Here is an 18,579-nt window from a genome sequence, read left to right as displayed (position 1 = left end):
ACGTTTTCGTCCGATGGCCACTTACTCATGGGTTAATAGTAACTGGATAATTGAACAATCAGAGGCCGTTTTCTAGTAGTCTTGGATAAACTCGTGTTTTGTGTGAAATTCTTTCGCAGCATGTGATTGGCTGCCTACAACACACTTAGGTAATGCTGATTAGTTGATACAAATAGTGGGCAAACGGCCGGTGAACGGAAGTGGTTTTTCCTTTAAGCAGACATTCGTGGAGGAGGAACGTCTGCGTGGGAGGCTATACGACGATGAGCTACCTTCAGATTTTGCCTTATTATGTTATGCATTCACTATTCTGAGGATCAGCTACCAAATTCTTGTAATTCATTTCATTGTCTTCGGCTCTATGCATAAATCCAGAGGTATCTTCATCTCTCTTCCAAACATGAACTCAACAGGTGTGTGTGTCCCGTGGACGAGTAGACACTCCTTGTAAAAGCCATCATATATTAATGCAACTGCTCATCTCAACCCTGGGGATCATTCTCAACTCTGGCCTTCAGAATACTCTTTAGGGTCTTTTGCAGATTCTCAATCTGCCCATTGCACTCTGGATGGTATAAAATTAATCGCGTTTTGTTGATTTCTAGCAAATGGCACATCTCTTCAGACACCAGGGACTTAAAGTTTCTTCCGTGGTGTAAGCTGTCTGGCACACCAGACCGACACACTCACACAGTTCCCCACCAGAACCCTTTCACAAGTTAAAGCCAAGACTATAGTAGGCTAGTAACCACTGAGCTCCACCTAAAGCCTCTAACACATCTTCTGTCCGAGGCAGTGGTATGGCATCCTTCATTGTGAACTGGTTCAGCTTACGGTAGCTGAAAGGTACATACGATATGTCCCATCCTGTTTCCTTGCATGTACCACTGGACTGCTCCAAAACTTTGTGACGGTTCAATAAGTTCAATAAGTTCTCGCTGATGCTGTGGTACCTGACGAGGCAGCTGTTTCATTGCACCTTCGTCAATTGCATGTTCTCAGAAGCCCTACTTTCCTTAGTAAGTAATGTCCTTTGCAAAGATTTCCTCCTTTTCTCTTTAAATTAACGTTATCACTGCGACAAAAAGTGCCCCCTTTGGTCTTGTGAAAGCCCTCATAGGTTACTTTGCAACCCGGGTCTCTATCCTTCATTCTTCTTTGGCTGCTCCTTTCTGGCAGAAGTCTAATGAATGAGCAAGATGGACGAGATGCACTTGTGAAGTCTGGATCTGGTTCCATTGAAATAACATGGCCATCTACTCTACTAACAAGATAATACTCAGCTCCAGGAAGATTTTCCCGCTGTCACTGGCCTGTCTGAGGATTTAGCAACTCGAGCTAGGGTCGGTCTTTCCCTGGGGTTCACTAAGGAATGAGCTATGCTGATTTCCGCTTTGCCTTATAGTTCCTTTGACTCCTCTAAAATTACAGGACTACCCGTAGTATGATCATACCCAATCTCCAGTTTGGCTTCTATCATTTATTCAGTTCCAGGTTTCAATTGTATGTCATCATACGGAAAAATTTGACAAACACGAGGTGCACCGGCTTGCAGTACCTGATTAAAATTTCCGTATGAGCAACTAAGCACGACTATCTGAAAGCTTGATATGTGCAAGATCTGCATACTGAAGGAACTGAGAAATCAAGGTTTTGAAATTTTGACCCTTTGAATAAACACGCAGGGCTCTTACAGTCCTCCTGAATTCCGTATCAGTATTCACGAGCTGCTGAATTCAAGAGCTCTTCACCTGTGAAGAGCTCTTCACCTGTAGTGTCCACTTGTTCTCATTTTGACGCGGTTCCTGCTGTTAGACCGCCTTCGGACTTTAAATCCCACCGCTTCCGCCAGTGTAATCAACGTCACACAGAAATAGGTTACACCGTTTCATGTTTTGGAGAACATACAAACGATAATACAGAATATTGAAGTGTAACACGTGTCTTCTATGCAAAAGATCTTACACCATATGTATTTCACGAAATGCCCCTTTACAGTATTAATCTCAACTTACTGAGAAAGCAATTTCCCCATTGGCCATCCACTGTTGTACACCAGGGACTGTGATGGCCAGCACTAGTGCAACTCTCGTAAACCTTTCCATTGTAGTTGAATGGAAAACGGCAACATTTATCTTCTGTTGTCTTAACTTTGCAATCTTCAGGTTCTGTGGCGGGAACAGTAATTTGTTAGTGCAAAATATGAGAAAGCCTAATATATGCAAATACCTCAAATCAACTGCACAAATATGCGCAGTCAATCACAAACATGGATTTACTTTCTCGTTAGTCTTTTTTTTAGTTCCCTTTTCATTCGATTCCATGAAAGTGTTCCTGAAAAAAAAGGCAGGTCGTTTCATGATTGAAAGGAAAAATCCTGCAAGCTCATAGGGGCGCGCTAAGAACAAAAGCTGTGCCGTGCTGATGAGGTTAATACGGAAATATGTGTATATGGCTTCCACTGCATACTGCCTGGTCCTGTGGTTTTTTTACATGGTAAGGACCTGGAGACGGGTTGGTTTGTGTGTGATTGGTTCATTTTATTGTCAGCGTCATCCTGCATTTTCGAGAAAGCCGCGTTCAAGTTTTCCGCCTTGGCAGAAAGCGAAGTTTGACTCACAGAGAGAATTAATATGGCTTACAATTTCCCTTTGGTATTTGCTTCCTCACCTTCAACCTCAAAAATCAACTTACTTAATTCAAAATATATCGTGATTGATCTTAACGTACTGAGTATGCAGTTTCCCCATTGCTGATGCCTATCATAACTGATCGTTGTGGAACACCAAGGCCTCGGATGGTCATTAGAAATGCAGGTATGGTAAACCCTTCCTCGGTAGGTGAATGGAAAATGGCAGCATTTACCTACTGTTGTCTTAACACTGCAATCTGCAACTTCTGTGATACGAACAGTAATTTGTTAGGGAAAAATGAAAAAAACAAAGCTTATATTAAAGAACAAAAAGAAAGAAGTGCTTAGAGAGGCACGAGCCGTGGTCACTTCTCGAGTGTTGTTGAAAGAGTTCAAGTGCGGGACATTTCAAGACTCAGCTTCTAGATTATTTAACCGCAGGTACAAAACACAGGTTAGAGGTCACTGTTTTACCAATACATAAAATATCCTAAACATTTATTACAGCTAACCTTAGGCCTAGTTAGACCTAAACAAGAGTTTTTAGGCATAATGTTAGCATTGGTATACGGTTAGGATTGTTTCTGTATTGGTAAAACAATGACCTGGGGCCTGTGTTTTATACCTGTCCATTATTTAACAAGTTGCCGAGCACTATTGTTAAGAAAATATGGTAACCCATCGATGCGAGAAATCTTGGTTTTATAGCCATGACGTCATCGAACGTCCGTACGTACGTACGTACGTCCGTCCAACCCTCCATGTATGCCAATGTGACCAGTATCATGCCACTTTACAGCATACATCTTTGATATTGGACAACCATACAGTACAGACAGTGACTGCATCTACTGTGGTAAGCCAGACTCCATAAATCACACCTTTATCGACTGCGAATTTACCAAAACCTTCGCATGCAAAGTCATTAATTGGTTTAACACTCAGCACGGTTCCAACTTTCAACCAGATACAAAAGAAATGCTTTTCGCCACCTTTAAGCACCCAACATACATGAGGCCAGTGAGAAAATTCAATTACACCCTCCTTTTCATGACATTCTATGTGTATGTAAGTAAACTAAACAACAGTTCACTTGCACTAACCGAATTTATTACTAGAATCAATTATGAATACAAAGTTGAAAATTTGTAAATTAACACCAAAAAATACTCGTAACGTCATGCTGTGCTCCTTACAAATCTTATAGACTGTTACTTTTTAATTGTATTAAAATATGATCAGAAATCTTTTCGCCCTCCCCTCCCCGCGCTATTAGCCGTTTGTTTGCTTTTCTATTTATTTCGTGATTTCGTGCATTTAAGTTATTTTTCTTTCCTTTCATTTTTTTTTTTTTTGCTCATGTTTTTTCTTTCTATCCTGTTTTGATTTAATGTGTAGCTAGTGTTTATTGTTAGAAATAAATAAAAAATAAAAATAAAATAAAAAATAAAATCTTGGACTGTTTGTGTGTGAAGGTTCTCAACTAAGAAAAATTAAATGTTTGAGAAAGTTGAAGCTAACCACTCCTTTGTACTTTATGGACGCATATTCACTGCGTTCATTTGTAGTGAGAACGATTAAATATTATGGCCTCTGAACATGCCACGGAGCATGAAAATCTTCATTCGATCACTTATTGATGATTCATGTCTTCCAGTTCAAGTATAACGGTGCAAATATCAAAGCACACTATTCTGGGATAAAAATTTGTTATTTAGCCTCATTTTTTGACATGTTGAAACAATTTTCGATAGATTTCTGTCTTATTACAACCTCTGCGTTAATTTTCTTAACGAGTGCCATGTTATTGTTCGAAAAAGAAGCGATTTTTTAAAACATTCAAAGATAAAAAACTGCGATAAAATACAGTTGAACCTGCATATGACGGCCCGATATTCAGCGGCCACCCTCTTCGTGAACGTTGTTTGATCTGTCTGAACAGTGACGTGTTTACGATCATTTCTGTTTGTGTTGATCCAACGTAATGTATAGAACGTTACACGGCATTGCAGTCTTTAGTGTTAAGGACGTTCGCGCCCATTGCTACTGCGCATCTTTTCGCTCATGTCACGCACACGTCATGCATCGTAGACCACGCAGGTAAGCCCGCGGAGGAAAGCCCAGGGAACGAAGTTTTGCGAAACTGGCTTTCTTTAAGGAGGCTTGTGTCCACATGGGCTTCCAAGAAATGTTTTGCAATCGCCGAGTTCTTATGTTCAACATATATTTTACCTTTAAATATTAATGTTGACATGGAAAATTCAAATCTTGTAATAGCTCGTACCGAGCTGTAGATTTGGTTTGTAGTAAGGAGTGATTCTTCTAATGATATAAAAGTATTTTTTTAAATTCCAAGCGTTTCCTCTTATTTTCGGTGGCCGGATGGTCTATGATATGTCTATCTGTATACCTTTGTACTTTTAAAACCTTTCACAACTGAGTTAGTTGAACTTTTCGTCACTCTCGCTTCCCCCTGCATCATATCAATCAAAATTTGGTTTCTGTGTTCGTAGTCACTAAAACATGGAACGACCTAAAACCACCTACAACCACCTACAACCATCTACAACCACCTACAACCACTTCAAAGAAATTTACAACCATCTACAACCACCTACAACCACCTCAAAAAAATCCACAACCACTCACAAAGAACCGAATACCATCTTAAGCAAGCCATAATTGTAAAAAATAAGCAAGACGACAATATGTGGTTACCATTTAGCCAAAAAAATCCGGAAGGCATGATCGTGGCATAAAGGTAAGCGATTTTCCGAATTTGTTAAAAGTCAAACGGATGTGAATAGCGCTTTACCCTGCATTCCATCCTGTAAAGGGCGCTAAAATCGTGAAAAAGGGCCTGGAAACGGAACGATCCTCACGAATTTCCCAATTTCCGGGAAATAGAGTGCCGGCATTTCCCGGAATTCGGGAAATTCGTGAGGATTGTTTCGTTTCCAGGCCCTTTCTCACGATTTTAGCGCGGTTTACAGGATGGAATGCAGGGTAAAGCGCAATTCTCATCCGGTTGGTTTTTAACAAATTCGGAAAATCGCTTACCTTTATGCCACGATCATGCCATCCGGATTTATTTGGCTAAATGGTAACCAGATATTGTCGTCTTTCTTATTTTATACAATTATGGCTTGTTTAAGATGGTATTCGATTCTTTGTGAGTGGTTGTAGATGGTTTTAGGTGGTTGTAGCTAGGTCGTTTTAGGTCGTTCCATGTTTTAGTGACTACCTTTCTCTGTTGGTCGCTGAGGTCTGGTAACCTTTAAACTCTTTTCTATCCTGTGAGAATTCTCATCGCTTACATCCCTGTTTTCATTTTCATGGGAATTCAGAAAGTTGACTTGAAGTTACACTAAACTGAGGAAAATCTTCAGATATAATTGCTGACCGGCACAATTTTTTGCTTCATATTTGGGAACAATCAGCCGCCTAAAGGTTAAGGTGTTTATTTACAAAATGGCTACCACTGTTGTCGGGTTCAGTGTATTGTTGTTTGCATGGGTAAGGACCTGCCTCGGGGTTGGCGTTCATATTATAGTCAGCGCCTTCCTACTCTTACGCCCGGGAAAGGCACTCTTGCAAGACCAATCTTAAGCCGCGAAGTTTGACTTGCGAAGGGATTTAATATGGACTACTAGGGATCTTGTCTTCAAAGCTTCAAAGTTTTCTACATCGTCTTCAAAGCTTAAAATCAACTTACCTAAATTCAAAATATATGTATTTATCTCAACTTACTGGTTAAGCAGTTTCCCCATTGGCCATCCACCGTTGTACACCAAGGCCTGTGATGGCGATCAATAGTGCAACTCTTGTAAACCTTTCCATAGGTGTTGAATGGAAAACGGCAGCATTTACCATTTGTTGTCCTAACACTGCAAACTTCAGGTTCTGCGGTGAAAAAAAAAACTTAAAAACTTTATTTAAACACGTGACATTGATGAGGCTAAAAAAGGACTCGTTACAAAAATGTACGTGTATCTACAATAGTATATAAATTAAGAAAATACTAAACTAAGAATCTATAATAAAATTACCTATCCACACTATAAATTTAAAATAGCATCTAATTAGAGCAGGAATCACAACGACACTCCTCCTGGCTCAACTTAAGTTTCTTCAGTTTGGCCACAAAATTCTTATGGTTTGGGGCCTCCCTAACATGGAAAGGTATATTGTTCCAGAGGCGGCACGCAATATTCGAAAAAGATCTGTGTTTAAAACTAGTATTGGGGGCCGGCTGATCGAGTCTGCTACCATTGCCGCGAAGATTGTAAGCACAGTTTTTGATTCTAAACATATTACTTATATAATAGGGATAGCCTTTGTACACAAGTGTCAGAGCTTGGACCAGGCGCCTATGTTTAATGGCATCTAAATTATACTGCAACAAGATCTGCTCGTAACTAATAGGCTTAGGTAGATTGAAGAGAGTTCTAAGTACGTAATAATTGGCATTTTCTAACTTATCAAATAAAGTTTCAAAGCTTTGTTACGGCAAATGTAACAAAAACGTAATTCTTATTCCAATTCTAATTGTGTGACCTGCAAAAGGCATAACCGATCACCGCACATGTGCAAATGTGCATGTGTTAGTGTTAAAATATGATCATGAGACAGGTGCAAGTGCTAAATAAAATGATAAAAAGTTCCGGGGTGAGCGTTTTCAAGTTTTTTTGAAACATGGCACTTGACAGCCGTTTTGAAGGCTTCCACTGACTGGTATTCAATGACTCTGTTTGGTAAAGAGTTCAATTCTTTTATTGTACGTGAAATAAAACTGTGTTGGTATTTGCTTGCTTTGATACTAACTTGAACGAGTTTCTTAGGGTCGAATTGTCTAGTGTAATGTCGCCTTTTATTTAATATATAGGGTGGAAGTTGTATTGCCGACAGGCCAGAAACGACTTTAAACTTCTTCTATACGTACAAATATTTGAGGTAAACTGAACAGATCCGTGCGGCCAATCAAAAAAAAGTGATTTACATATATATGTCTTGTTGTCTAAGCACGAGGGCCGTACTTAAGGTGATTCCCTGGCTTTGCATTGCGCAAATCCACTGCGCATAATTTCTTGCGCGCATAAGCTCGTGCACATTGATAAAATGGCAGATTTTCACTGACGCCAAGCGTAATCTGTCAACGAATGGCTTTTTTCTCCTGAACGAGCGCGGTGACCCCCTTCTTTTAATGGTGTTATGTACTTGCAATAGGTACACGGAAAACATACTTTGTGGCGAAAAAAAGTTGGATAGTAGAAGTTGTTGTATTTATATATAAATGACGTGAAAACTGCATTAAGAGCCAGACACTAAGTGTGAGGTGATGATGAAGCGGTCCAATTTGCTTACTTTTTCTTGCAAGATCGAGCAATACTGAAAGATTTTGGACCGGAAAAACATGTAGGCTCAAGTTTTCAGTAATATTCAGTAGCTTTTGCTATATAACTACAATTTTTCCGGTTGATCAAGTAACTTGGTAAAAAAAAGCACGGTAACCCTATCTTTTTATTGCATTTTTTTTTTTATGTCCTGTGCGCTAATATCAATTGTGCTAAGTTTAACAGGAATCTGGATAGTAGGTCAATTTTAAAAGAATTACCTTAAGGTGGATTCCACTGTCACGTAAATTTTACGATGTTTAGGCCCCTGAATTTGAATGGCTTTACGTGCGTAAATAAAATACAAGATATTGCATGACCTGCTTTCGTTTAACGTAATAGTTGAGAGCGGTTCAACTTTTTGGATTTCCACTGCCGCGTAAATTTTATTTAGGTTATTTACGCACGTGAATTTCAACAAAACGCACGTATTTCTGTGTCAGCGTTCCATTCAGGAGTTTTGCATTGATTTTTTTCGAGAAATGTATGCTGTCCGCAATCTTGATTTGAGAGACAAAAAAATATTGTGCCCAATTCCGCTGGATCACTTGGGGGACAATACCTGGTTAAATGTTGTTAAAATATTTGCCGTCGCTGGACAAGAAATGAAGCAAGCTGATTGAGTGATATTAGTCAGGCCTAAGTCTCAACTTACTGGCTGAGCAGTCTCCCCAAAGGCCATGTTTATCATAATTGCCCGTTGTTGAACACCAAAGCTTGTCATGGCCATCAGTAGTGCAACCCAAGTAAACCTCTCCATGGTACGTGAATGGAAAACGGCAGCATTCACCTTTTGTTGTCTTAACACTGCAATGATTATTTTCAGTTTCTGTGGAGGGAACAATAATTGTTTGTGCAAAACTTGTATATACAAAGAACTAAGACAAACTGAACAGACCCGTGCGGGAAATCACCATTGATTCCATCAATGTGTCGCTACATTTTCTACAGGGACAGTAACTGTGCATTTAATAGCTCGCAAAGCGAATCTACGCAAGCGGTTTCAGTAAGCATGAGCGTGCATCAGAATCTTCTTGAGTGATGACCTTCCTGTTAGATTTCAGTCCTGATAAAAAATGCTCTCAACCGATAGGGATGCTTGTTTACACTCTCAGGGTCTCCTGCCATTTTCCTAATGAGAGTAGAAATGAGTTCCCAAAGGGTTATTTCAACATGACCTACGTTTGCTTGTCAAAGTTATACTTTAGAAGAAATGGACGTTACTTGTAAGTCTTTATACATAGGTCGTCACTTTCCAGTTGGGCATGATACTCAAGTTTTGTCAGTCAAAGTGACCAAGTTCCACTTTTTTCTGGCAACGATTTAAGCACCAACCTTTTTGGATAGTCACCTGGCGGATAGACATCGGGTTGGTTCCCGCCAGACGCTGCTGAGTGAAGTGCTTGTCGCTTATCCATATAGATTTGTTACGAATGAAAGTCTCATATCTGGAAGGAAGTGCGGTGTATCTCTAAACAGGAAAAGACAGACGGCTTCATTTACAGAAATTTCAGGCAGGGCCCATTTTCTGACTGATTTTAATTACTCAATGGTTACGAAACCATTCTTCTCTCGTTGCTGTCGTTGGTGGTAGATACCGGCTAGATTTTTGTGAGTGAGTGAGTAGGCTCACGCCCAGCACCGATAAGATTCGGACGATGGTCGGAAAGGTTTTGGATCACTTTCTTCGGATTAACGTCCGACTATTTTTGTTTGTATGCTGGTGTTGTGCATTCTTCCACGTTTTATCGGCGCCACTCTGGGTTTGCATATATTTCTAAAAATTTCAGATATCCCGAAAGTGTTAAGAGGTAGGCTATTCGTTTTCTTACTCAGTGAAGCGATCAACATTTTTTTTTAAGTAAAGTAACCTTATTTAACGTCGATAACTTGAAGTAGTAATTGAAATGACAAACCTGAGGTGGACGGTAAAAAAAAAAAGAATAAATTATAGTCTATTTCTGTGCACGCAATTGTAACGGCAGCTTTACCTTTCGTAGCCATCGCTCTACTGTAAAATCTCAATTAAAACTATTCACAGCACATCCCTTCCAATATGGAATGACTCAGTCTACTTACTCCAATTACTGGCTCCAAAGCTGACTGAAAGAATGCTGATAGCGGGAGATATTCTGAAATGTCTGTGATCTCTCTTCCGTCGTGGATATTCAAATAAAGATGAAGAGATGCATTGCTTGCTAAAAGTGTCTGAGCGTAAGTTGTGAAGTAGTATCTGCTGAAAGGATCTTGAGTTAACACAGCAGCCAGTTCACCGGGGGTCATATTCAATAATGCGAAGCCATGCAAGGAAGGGTTGAATTTGTAGGTAAAGGTGACCTTTTTTGTAGCCAGCTCAATGTCTCTCGTCGCTTTACATATTTCACTGGTCTCTTGGGGTAGGGACACCTCACACTGGGAAGTTACAGACCTTGATAAAAAGATCAAATTGTTAATATTAAAAAGCGGAACTCCTCAATTATTAGTTATTTATGTTTTTTTTTCAGATATATTTATAACGATTCGGCTTGCCATACGACCAGTCTGACCTTATTCAAGGGCGTAACTAGGGGGAGGTCCTAGGGTGCCCGTGACGCCCCTCCCCCGTCCTTTGTAAGCCTTTTTTTAAGCAACTAAACTACAGTGGCGAAAAGGCCACAATCTGGTGAGTACCCTCTGTTTGACACAGTGTGACCCCTCCCCCCCCCCCCCCTTTGAAAAATCCTGGCTATGCCCCTGTTATTCTACAAATTAGTCTATTTTCCTGAGCTCTTGCTTGCTCTTTCAGGTTCTTCCGATGCTCTTCACTATAATTACGTCTCTTTAATCGGTCTCTTTCTTTCTTCAATTGCTCTCTCTCTCTCTCTCTCTCTCTCTCTCTCTCTCTCTCTCTCTGTCTCTCTCTCTCTCTCTCTCTCTCGTTGTTTGTCACTGATCTCGGTCACGGCTCTCTTTTGCCTGGAGCATCACTTACTCGTCGCCTGCTCTCTGTTCTTTATCTCTCAATTTCTCTTCTTTCCCCGTTGTACGACTATTAAAAAAATATATTTAGCTTGTTTTTTGGTTGTCTTCAAAGTTTTTGCTTCTTTAATTAAAGGCAACTGTCAAATGCAGCATGCTGGCCATGCAACTTCCCACCAAAAAAGGCAGGTTCCGAGCAGTGCGATATTTCGAGTATTGGCCTTGCATGAAAAGTTGAACGTATTTCGTACGATGACGTTATAACCAACCAAAATTTCTCGCATTCAGGAGTAACCATATTTTTTTAAACATGGTGCTCCGACCGAAGGTGCGAGGAGAGCTCCGCTATTATTGCAAAGGAATAAACTATTTTGCCTGGCAGTAATTAATTTGGATGCGTTATTAGGTAGTTGGAATTTTCAGAAGGCCTCGGGATTCAAGTCAGTCTCTGACAGCCTGCTGATCGTGTTTTGGGCTGCTACTGATTCCTTCATTCCTCAACTGTGCTTTTGGTCAATTGGCCGGCCTCTCGCTCAGATTAATTAAAACTCTAACCTGGACTTGTTTAGTTCCTTGTTCGTTTGATTCTCACTGAGAAACCCCTCACCTGCAGTGTTCAATAGGGCTGTTTATATATTTCAATCAAATGTTATCTTAACACCACTTGCCTTATAGTTTTCAGTGGCCTTCTTTCATTTGACACTGAAAAACATTGTTTTTGTCGAAATCTTATTGGAGTTTTTTAAACATTAATATTTTTTTAGAAAAGGTCAAACCTGTCAAAATATTAATTTTGTCTAAACAACTGACGCGGATTTAGAGAGCAAACAATTGATTATTTATGCGTTTCCACCTTCACTTTGGAATCCATGATACGCCCAAAAATTTTAAGCGAAATCACACAACGATAAAATGAGTAGGGAAAAGTTTCAATTTCCTTGCTATAAACTAAGCTAGAGACCGGGGAAAACGGCTTCGACAACCGTTCGATTTTGTTGAACGACGTTGACTGCTGGGGTAAGCAAAGTACGGTTTCAACACATCATCAACATTTGATTCAACAAAGCTTTATTAGAGGCCTGATATTCAGTCCCAGGCTGCAGCCTCAGCTGTTACTGTGGATACGGACTTGTTACTATGAATACGGGACCATGATACGTCATTAGGGAGCTTACGAAACGACGACGCCGACGGCAACGACGACGCTACAAAACAATAGGTTTAGTGAGCAAAAACAATGGCTCTGCACGCTCTGCACGTGCGTTTTACATTTTGGTACATTTCTTTGCCGTCATCTCCTAAATGACGACGTGAAATGATCAAATTCAAGGTTCTGTGGAGGACGTTAGCACATGACGATGAATTTTCAGTTCTCTCTCTACGCTTCCAACCCATTCATACCAGTTTAATTCCTCGACAGTTACTACACATTTTTAACGCGAAACGACATGAAATAGTTTCTTAGTGATATGAATAACGCGTCCTCGTAACCGTCGTCGTCCTCGTTTCGTAAGCTCCCTATTAAGAGACCGATTAGTGCGCAGTCGCATACCCAACTCGAAATGTTGACAGAGAGGGGCAAACGGCTCCAACTTTAATTCAACATTCGAGTTAAGAAAAGAAATTTTGAATGGTTGTTGAAGCAAAGTTTATAATACGCTTTTAAACTCGTTCAACTTCGATTCAACGTGTTTCAACACATTGCGGTTTAACAGAATCGACTCCGGATGTTGAAGCAAACCGTTGAAGCTGTTTGCCAAGGCCTTAAGCGTATGTGTTTTTAGTAAATCCGTTCTCAGGTTATATCCGTTTTTACCTAGGTTAATTTTGATCATCTTCGTTTTACCTGGGTTGAATATGCACTGAGATGAATTGCAGAAACCTTTTTGCTTGTCGTTGTAGTGTGGTGTTGAAGACGCACGATTACAGATCTGGAGGGGCCGAGTTCGAATACCAGTAAATGCATGCTACAGTTCTTTGTTCCCTTCCTATGTTGTAATGATGAGATTGAAGGGATAAGTGTATGAATACAGATACCGATAAGATGATACGAAGCATTGAGAGGATGTGTTGAGATGCGTAGGACACTGAGATCTTGAGAGATGATGTAGGTGTTTTCAATCCTTTTGAGGGTGGGGGACTAGGTAAAAACATATTAATTAAACCGGAGAACGGATTTTACAGACAACGTATGCTCTCTTGAAAGTTGCAAGAACAAAGACAGCAGAAAAAAAAACCCACATATCCAAAATAAAAGTATAAAAAAACTTTAAAATTACCTTATTGACGCTAAGAAGCAGCAAATAAAGGTTATTGAAAGCAAATGCGCCATGATGGTTACTGACAGGATATCAATAGATCAGATCCTGATGTCTCAGGCCGTGACCTGCATGACAATATAATATCATTAGTGATTCGTGTGTCTAAAAAGATATAAATTTCTTTAAAAAATAGTAGAAAAGCTACTTGAAACTGATAACGTTTTAAAATCTACTATAGAAAGGCTCTAGGGAGAGTATCTTCTCAAAACTCTTTTAGCCTAAGTATTTCATAACAACGCTATAAGAAAGAAAATGTGGAATGTTGCGTCGCAGTTAACATGCAGCTGTATACTATGCGGACAATGAAAGCTAGCATTCATCTATTTCTTACTATTATAAAATAAAATGTTTCATATGGCACTGTCACAGATTGCAAAAAATTATGGAGTGATAGAGAATAAAGAATATACAAGAGACCCTAAAGAGACAATTTTCTTTAGTATTTCTAACTTACTCGTAAGTAGTTTCCAGTTGTCGTTCCACTAACATAAAACAGATTTAGCCAAGCCTAAAAGCGGAGCTCCCGGGTTATTTATTCTTGCAATAAGTTAAGGTCTCGGTAAAGGAAAATGAGGTGTCCGCGGAAAAATGAAATTATTGCGCCGCTATTTTTTGTATAGCGTCAAACTATATATCATATTGAAGTTAATAGATTTAATTATTTGAATAAAGTTTTAGTTTTATGATATTTAATATTGCCTTTTAGTTTTGAGGTCCCAAACTCAGAACGACCGAATCTGCTGCAAAAGAACTGCACTTTGTTGCGTCTTATAAGAGTGCGTTTCTTTGGGATGATGATCAGAAGAAGGATCACTGCTATAAAATCAGTCTCCGAAGACAAACGAAAAATTTCTCACACGGTATTTGGTGTAGTGCAGTCATCTATTAAAATTGAAAATTTGGAAGCGATATCTTAAAATCCGTCGGGACAGAAGGTCCGAGAAGTTGCAATTTTGGCGTCAAAATAAACCCCTAGAAAATCGAGCTTGAAGTTTCGCGTGCTGTTCACGGTCTGCTGAATAATGCCTCCCCCTACTTGAAAGCCAATTATGCTGAGCCAATCAGCGTTCTGGAACGTGCTAAGGTAGCAGCAGATCGCGCGTGAAGGCTGTCAATTGACACCCAATCCTTTCACGTGTGTTTACATGATTTCGTGCAGATTATGGCGCGAAACAAAGAAAGGCGATTTTAGTGGTTTCAGAATAAATTTTTCAGATTTTTTTTTTCCCGGGTAAATATACTTCAGAGCCCACTGATTCAAGATCTGCAAAAACAAAAAATTTGAGCGAGACGACCAAATTTACCTTTACAGAGACCTTAACTTGGCTTGAGCCTGCGCTCCGATCAAAAAACAGTACTTGGTCAATGGTCAGTTTCAAGACAGCTGACATTAATGAGCTCTAAACTTGGATCCGCAATATGGTCACGTGATACTAGTCAGCGGATACCTTGTTTTGACAGGTGTCAATTGACCATAACATGGATATCAAAGATGTACGCTAATTTCGTTTGATCCCTTTAGGACGCAGCTCTATTGTTTTTAGGTTTAGGGTCCATTGTTTCTTTTGTATCTTTCTTTGTGTCCATTGCTTTCTAAACCAATCCCGTGAGTCGTTCCGAAGGCTGCGTGGTGGCCCTGTAAACTAGCTGAAGACAAGTATACAGCATTGATTCTCTAAAATTTGAGCCCGCGATATGGTCACGTGATACTACTACTACGAGGTATATATTCCCCAATATTTACTTCGAATAATTGTGTTAGTGTAATTGATTGGCTTAGCAGTCGCGCCTCCGAAATGTTAAATTCGCCGGGTAGCGTGGTGAATATAACACTAAATTCTTACATTCACGCTGAAAATTATACTAAAAATAATTAACATGGATAAATAGGGAGTTTAAGCAAGGACAACGGCAACGTCAACGAAAACGTCTCTAGAAAATATAAGGTAGTGCTATCCCAAGGATTTCGCGATTATTGCGTGTTGATCACCTTGCACAATACAGGTGAACTATCCTAAAACTGAATGCTACGAACAGTTTTAAAGTAAAAAATAGAAAATGATGGTTCACTGTTATACCCTCACGTTGTCGTCGAAACCTAAAATTTTGTGATTTCACGTTGTTGTTTTGTTGACTACGTCAAGGAAATGCACAGAAATTCGTGCTGCATGTGCAGCACCATTATTTTTCATTCTTTAACCAATAATATCCTTGCTTTAAATTTGTGGCGTTGTCGTTGCATATAGCCGTCGTCTTTGCTTAAACTCCTTAATAAAGGTAACACTACGGCGTTGGGGGCCAATCGGAAGATAAACGTTAGGATTTGCAGCAGGCAAGATTCAGGAAGAATGTTTGGATTAGCCGGAACTCAGAAAATGGAGCGATTGCAGAATACCCGGCCCACCAACTGTGATGTCCTACTTAAAAAAGCTGCCACCGCGGTCCGCAGTCCCGAAGTCGATGAATGAAAAGTGTTAAAGGGCAAGCACTAAAATGAACTGCCACCGCGGTCTGCAGTCCCGTAATCATTGAATGAAAACTGCTAAAGGGAAAGCACTAAAATGAACTGCCACCGCGGTCCGCAGTCCCGTAGTCGTTGAATGAAAAGTGTTAAAGGGCAAGCACTAAAATGAACTGCCACCGCGGTCTACAGTCCCGTACTCGTTGAATGAAAACTGTTAAAGGGAAAGCACTAAAATGAACGTCCACCGCGGTCCGCAGTCCCGCAGTCTTTGAATGAAAGGTGTTAAAGGGCAAGCACTAAAATGAACTTCCACCGCGGTCCGCAGTCCCGTAGTCGTTGAGAACGGGCGCTTAGGCTAATCAGTAAATAAGTGCTTTCTTCTTCACACGATTTCATGAAAAGTGCAGATAACCGAACCGCAAAATGAAAGCTAACATTTTACGAGAATGCTTAGGCCTAATCACTAAAGCGAGCGCTTAGGCTTAATCAGTAAACGAGTGCTTTCTTCTTCACACGATCTCATGAAAGGTGTAGTTAACCGAAACGCAAAATGAAAGCTAACATTTTAGGAGAGTGCTTAGGCCTAATCATTGAAACGAGCGCTTAGGCTTAATCAGTAAACGAACCCTTTTTTCTTCACACGATCTCGTGAAAAGTGTACTTAACGGAACATCAAAATGAAAGCTAACGATTACAGAATACCCGGTTTAGGAACAGAGTTGTTTATATGAATATCATTTTCTGTCCCATGCCACTGTGGGACTGCGATGGCAGGTTTTTTAAGTAAGATGTTTAGTGGACGCGGAAGCAGCATTGTTAAACACGACTGCGGGACCGCGGTGGCAGCTTTTTAAAGTAGGACATTTGGTGGGGCGGGTATTCTGCAATCTAGCCCAGAAAATTCAATGTCCAGAACCATTTACAAATAAAAGCACCAACAAAGTCCCTTTGCCGGATATAGTAGGGAGCTTCAGCAACGGCGACGGCAACGAGAACGTCACAAATTTGCATCTTAAGGTGCGTTCGATTGACTGTATTCCGGAATAGGAATACATGGAATACAAGTTGGAAATCCTTCGTTTTTGCGGAGATTCACATTAAAATTGTCAAACATTTTCTAAAATGCTATTTTAAACATATTTTTATCATCCTTGCAGCTTCAAAACGCGCCAAACATACCGTTTTAATCATCACTCCACGTATTCTCATTCCGGAATAGGGTCAATCGAACGCACCCTTAATGAGCAAAGGCAATAGCTTTGCACGCTCTGCACGTACATCTTTTCATTTTGGTCGATTTCTTTGCCATCGTCAGAAAACCAACAACGTGTAATGACCAAATTTGAGGTTTCAGGGAGAACGTAAGCACTTGAGGATAAATTTTCATTTTCTCCCCTAAATTGAGCGCCGTTCACTCTAGCTTCGTTCTTGAGGGTTTGCCACACCTTTGTCACGTTAAAATGCTTGAAATAATCGTGAAGCGATTACAATAACAGGGAATTCACATTTAACGACGACGTTCTCGTTGCCGTTGCCGTTCCCGTTGTCGTTGCTAAAGCTCCCTAGTGAACCAGATGACAGCGCTGGTAACTTTTTGGCGAGACTGTGGCATCCACAGCCAAGAGAGCCAGAGCGCCAAACAGTGTTCGTGAAAACTGAAAGTTACAACGAGAAATTCGTTGCTTGCATTTTGTGAACTATAGTGTTTCTCTGTCTCTCTATTTCACGTTGAGCATCGTTACTCGTCGCCTGCTTTCTGTTTTCTTTTTATCTCTCTTTTTCTCTTCGTTCCTCGTTGTACGACATACTAAAAAATACTTAGCTTGCTTTTTGGCTGTCTTCAAAACTTTTGACTTTTTTTATTGAAACGGGGTTTCAAATGCAGTAGCTAAAGCTTAGCAAGCAACCTCTTGCCAAAACACGCTGGTTCCAGCCGAGGGACATTTCGCGTATTGGCTTACGTGAAAGTTTGAACATGCGATCGTACGATGACGTTAAAACAAAAAATGTCTCGCAGTAACGGGTTACTGTTGTCTTAACCATGGTGCTCAGCGCGCGCGCGCCTTGGGTGAGGAGCTCCGCTATAAAACATTTTGCTGGCAACAGCTTGGAGATAATTTTGTCTGTTTCATTTGTGTTGGCAGTGTGGCAAGAGATTCAAAGTTTATCGTAACCTGAAATTTTCTTTGTTGTTTACCCTGGCATTGTAGAATGGTTATTTCAGTCTGTGTGATGAGATATTTAGGGGACCCTCTTTTAAATATCAAGCATTTTTACATTTCGATTGTTTTCTCCAGTTTCCTCTAGAGAAACTTCCAGTTACGCAAGAACAGTCAGCACAAGGATTTTTTATGCAACTTTAGTCTGAAAATCAATAGGTGGCTTAAGTTAGGAGAAGGGAATTCGTGTTGCAGGGTTTGTTTTATCTGCTTGGGAAGGAACATCAAAATTTCAATTAATTTAAATTGGAAAAGCCAAAGGACTCATGTGCATGGCCAAATATCTAGGAATTTTTTATAAGTTTCGTTCAAGACAATTACACTATTATAGTCATATTTACCCCTATCTAAACTATGGAGCAATGTCTTGGGGAATACCTATCAAACGTACTTTAAAAAGGTCCATACAAAGCAAAAGAAATGTGTTCTCGATTTCTTTTTTTTCTTTTTACGTTTTAGCATAAATGTTAAATTCGAATTAACTTAGATTTAGTTCAGTAACCTCTATTCAATATGCAGTGAATCTACTTTTTACCTGAAATTAGTTGGCACTATACCTTGCAAATAACTCGCATGTCTTCCAACTTACCTG

General features: G+C 40.0%; 1 protein-coding gene across 2 annotated transcripts in view; it reads right to left on the bottom strand.

Annotated features, from left to right (window-relative positions):
* The window catches only part of LOC137969656 (uncharacterized), a 34,518-nt gene that overhangs the window by 15,691 nt on the left and 248 nt on the right, over positions 1-18,579 (bottom strand). The window contains exons 1-8 of one of the 2 annotated variants that reach the window (XM_068815989.1): positions 18,577-18,579; positions 13,263-13,369; positions 10,105-10,453; positions 9,361-9,496; positions 8,681-8,854; positions 6,383-6,535; positions 2,731-2,898; positions 2,016-2,168 (exon numbers count right to left, since the gene is read on the bottom strand). The exon at positions 18,577-18,579 is cut by the window's right edge and continues 218 nt beyond it. In XM_068815989.1, coding sequence (XP_068672090.1) covers positions 2,016-2,168; positions 2,731-2,898; positions 6,383-6,535; positions 8,681-8,854; positions 9,361-9,496; positions 10,105-10,453; positions 13,263-13,315 — 1,186 coding nt within the window. In that variant the 5' untranslated portion in view covers positions 13,316-13,369; positions 18,577-18,579. The remainder of the gene's footprint in view (positions 1-2,015; positions 2,169-2,730; positions 2,899-6,382; positions 6,536-8,680; positions 8,855-9,360; positions 9,497-10,104; positions 10,454-13,262; positions 13,370-18,576) is intronic. The other variant, XM_068815988.1, reaches the window with a different exon arrangement.

The sequence above is a fragment of the Montipora foliosa genome, chromosome 9, assembly GCF_036669935.1.
Source record: "Montipora foliosa isolate CH-2021 chromosome 9, ASM3666993v2, whole genome shotgun sequence".
In the NCBI taxonomy this organism is placed as follows: Eukaryota; Metazoa; Cnidaria; class Anthozoa; order Scleractinia; family Acroporidae; genus Montipora; species Montipora foliosa.
This window is presented reverse-complemented; position numbering and strand designations above follow the sequence as displayed.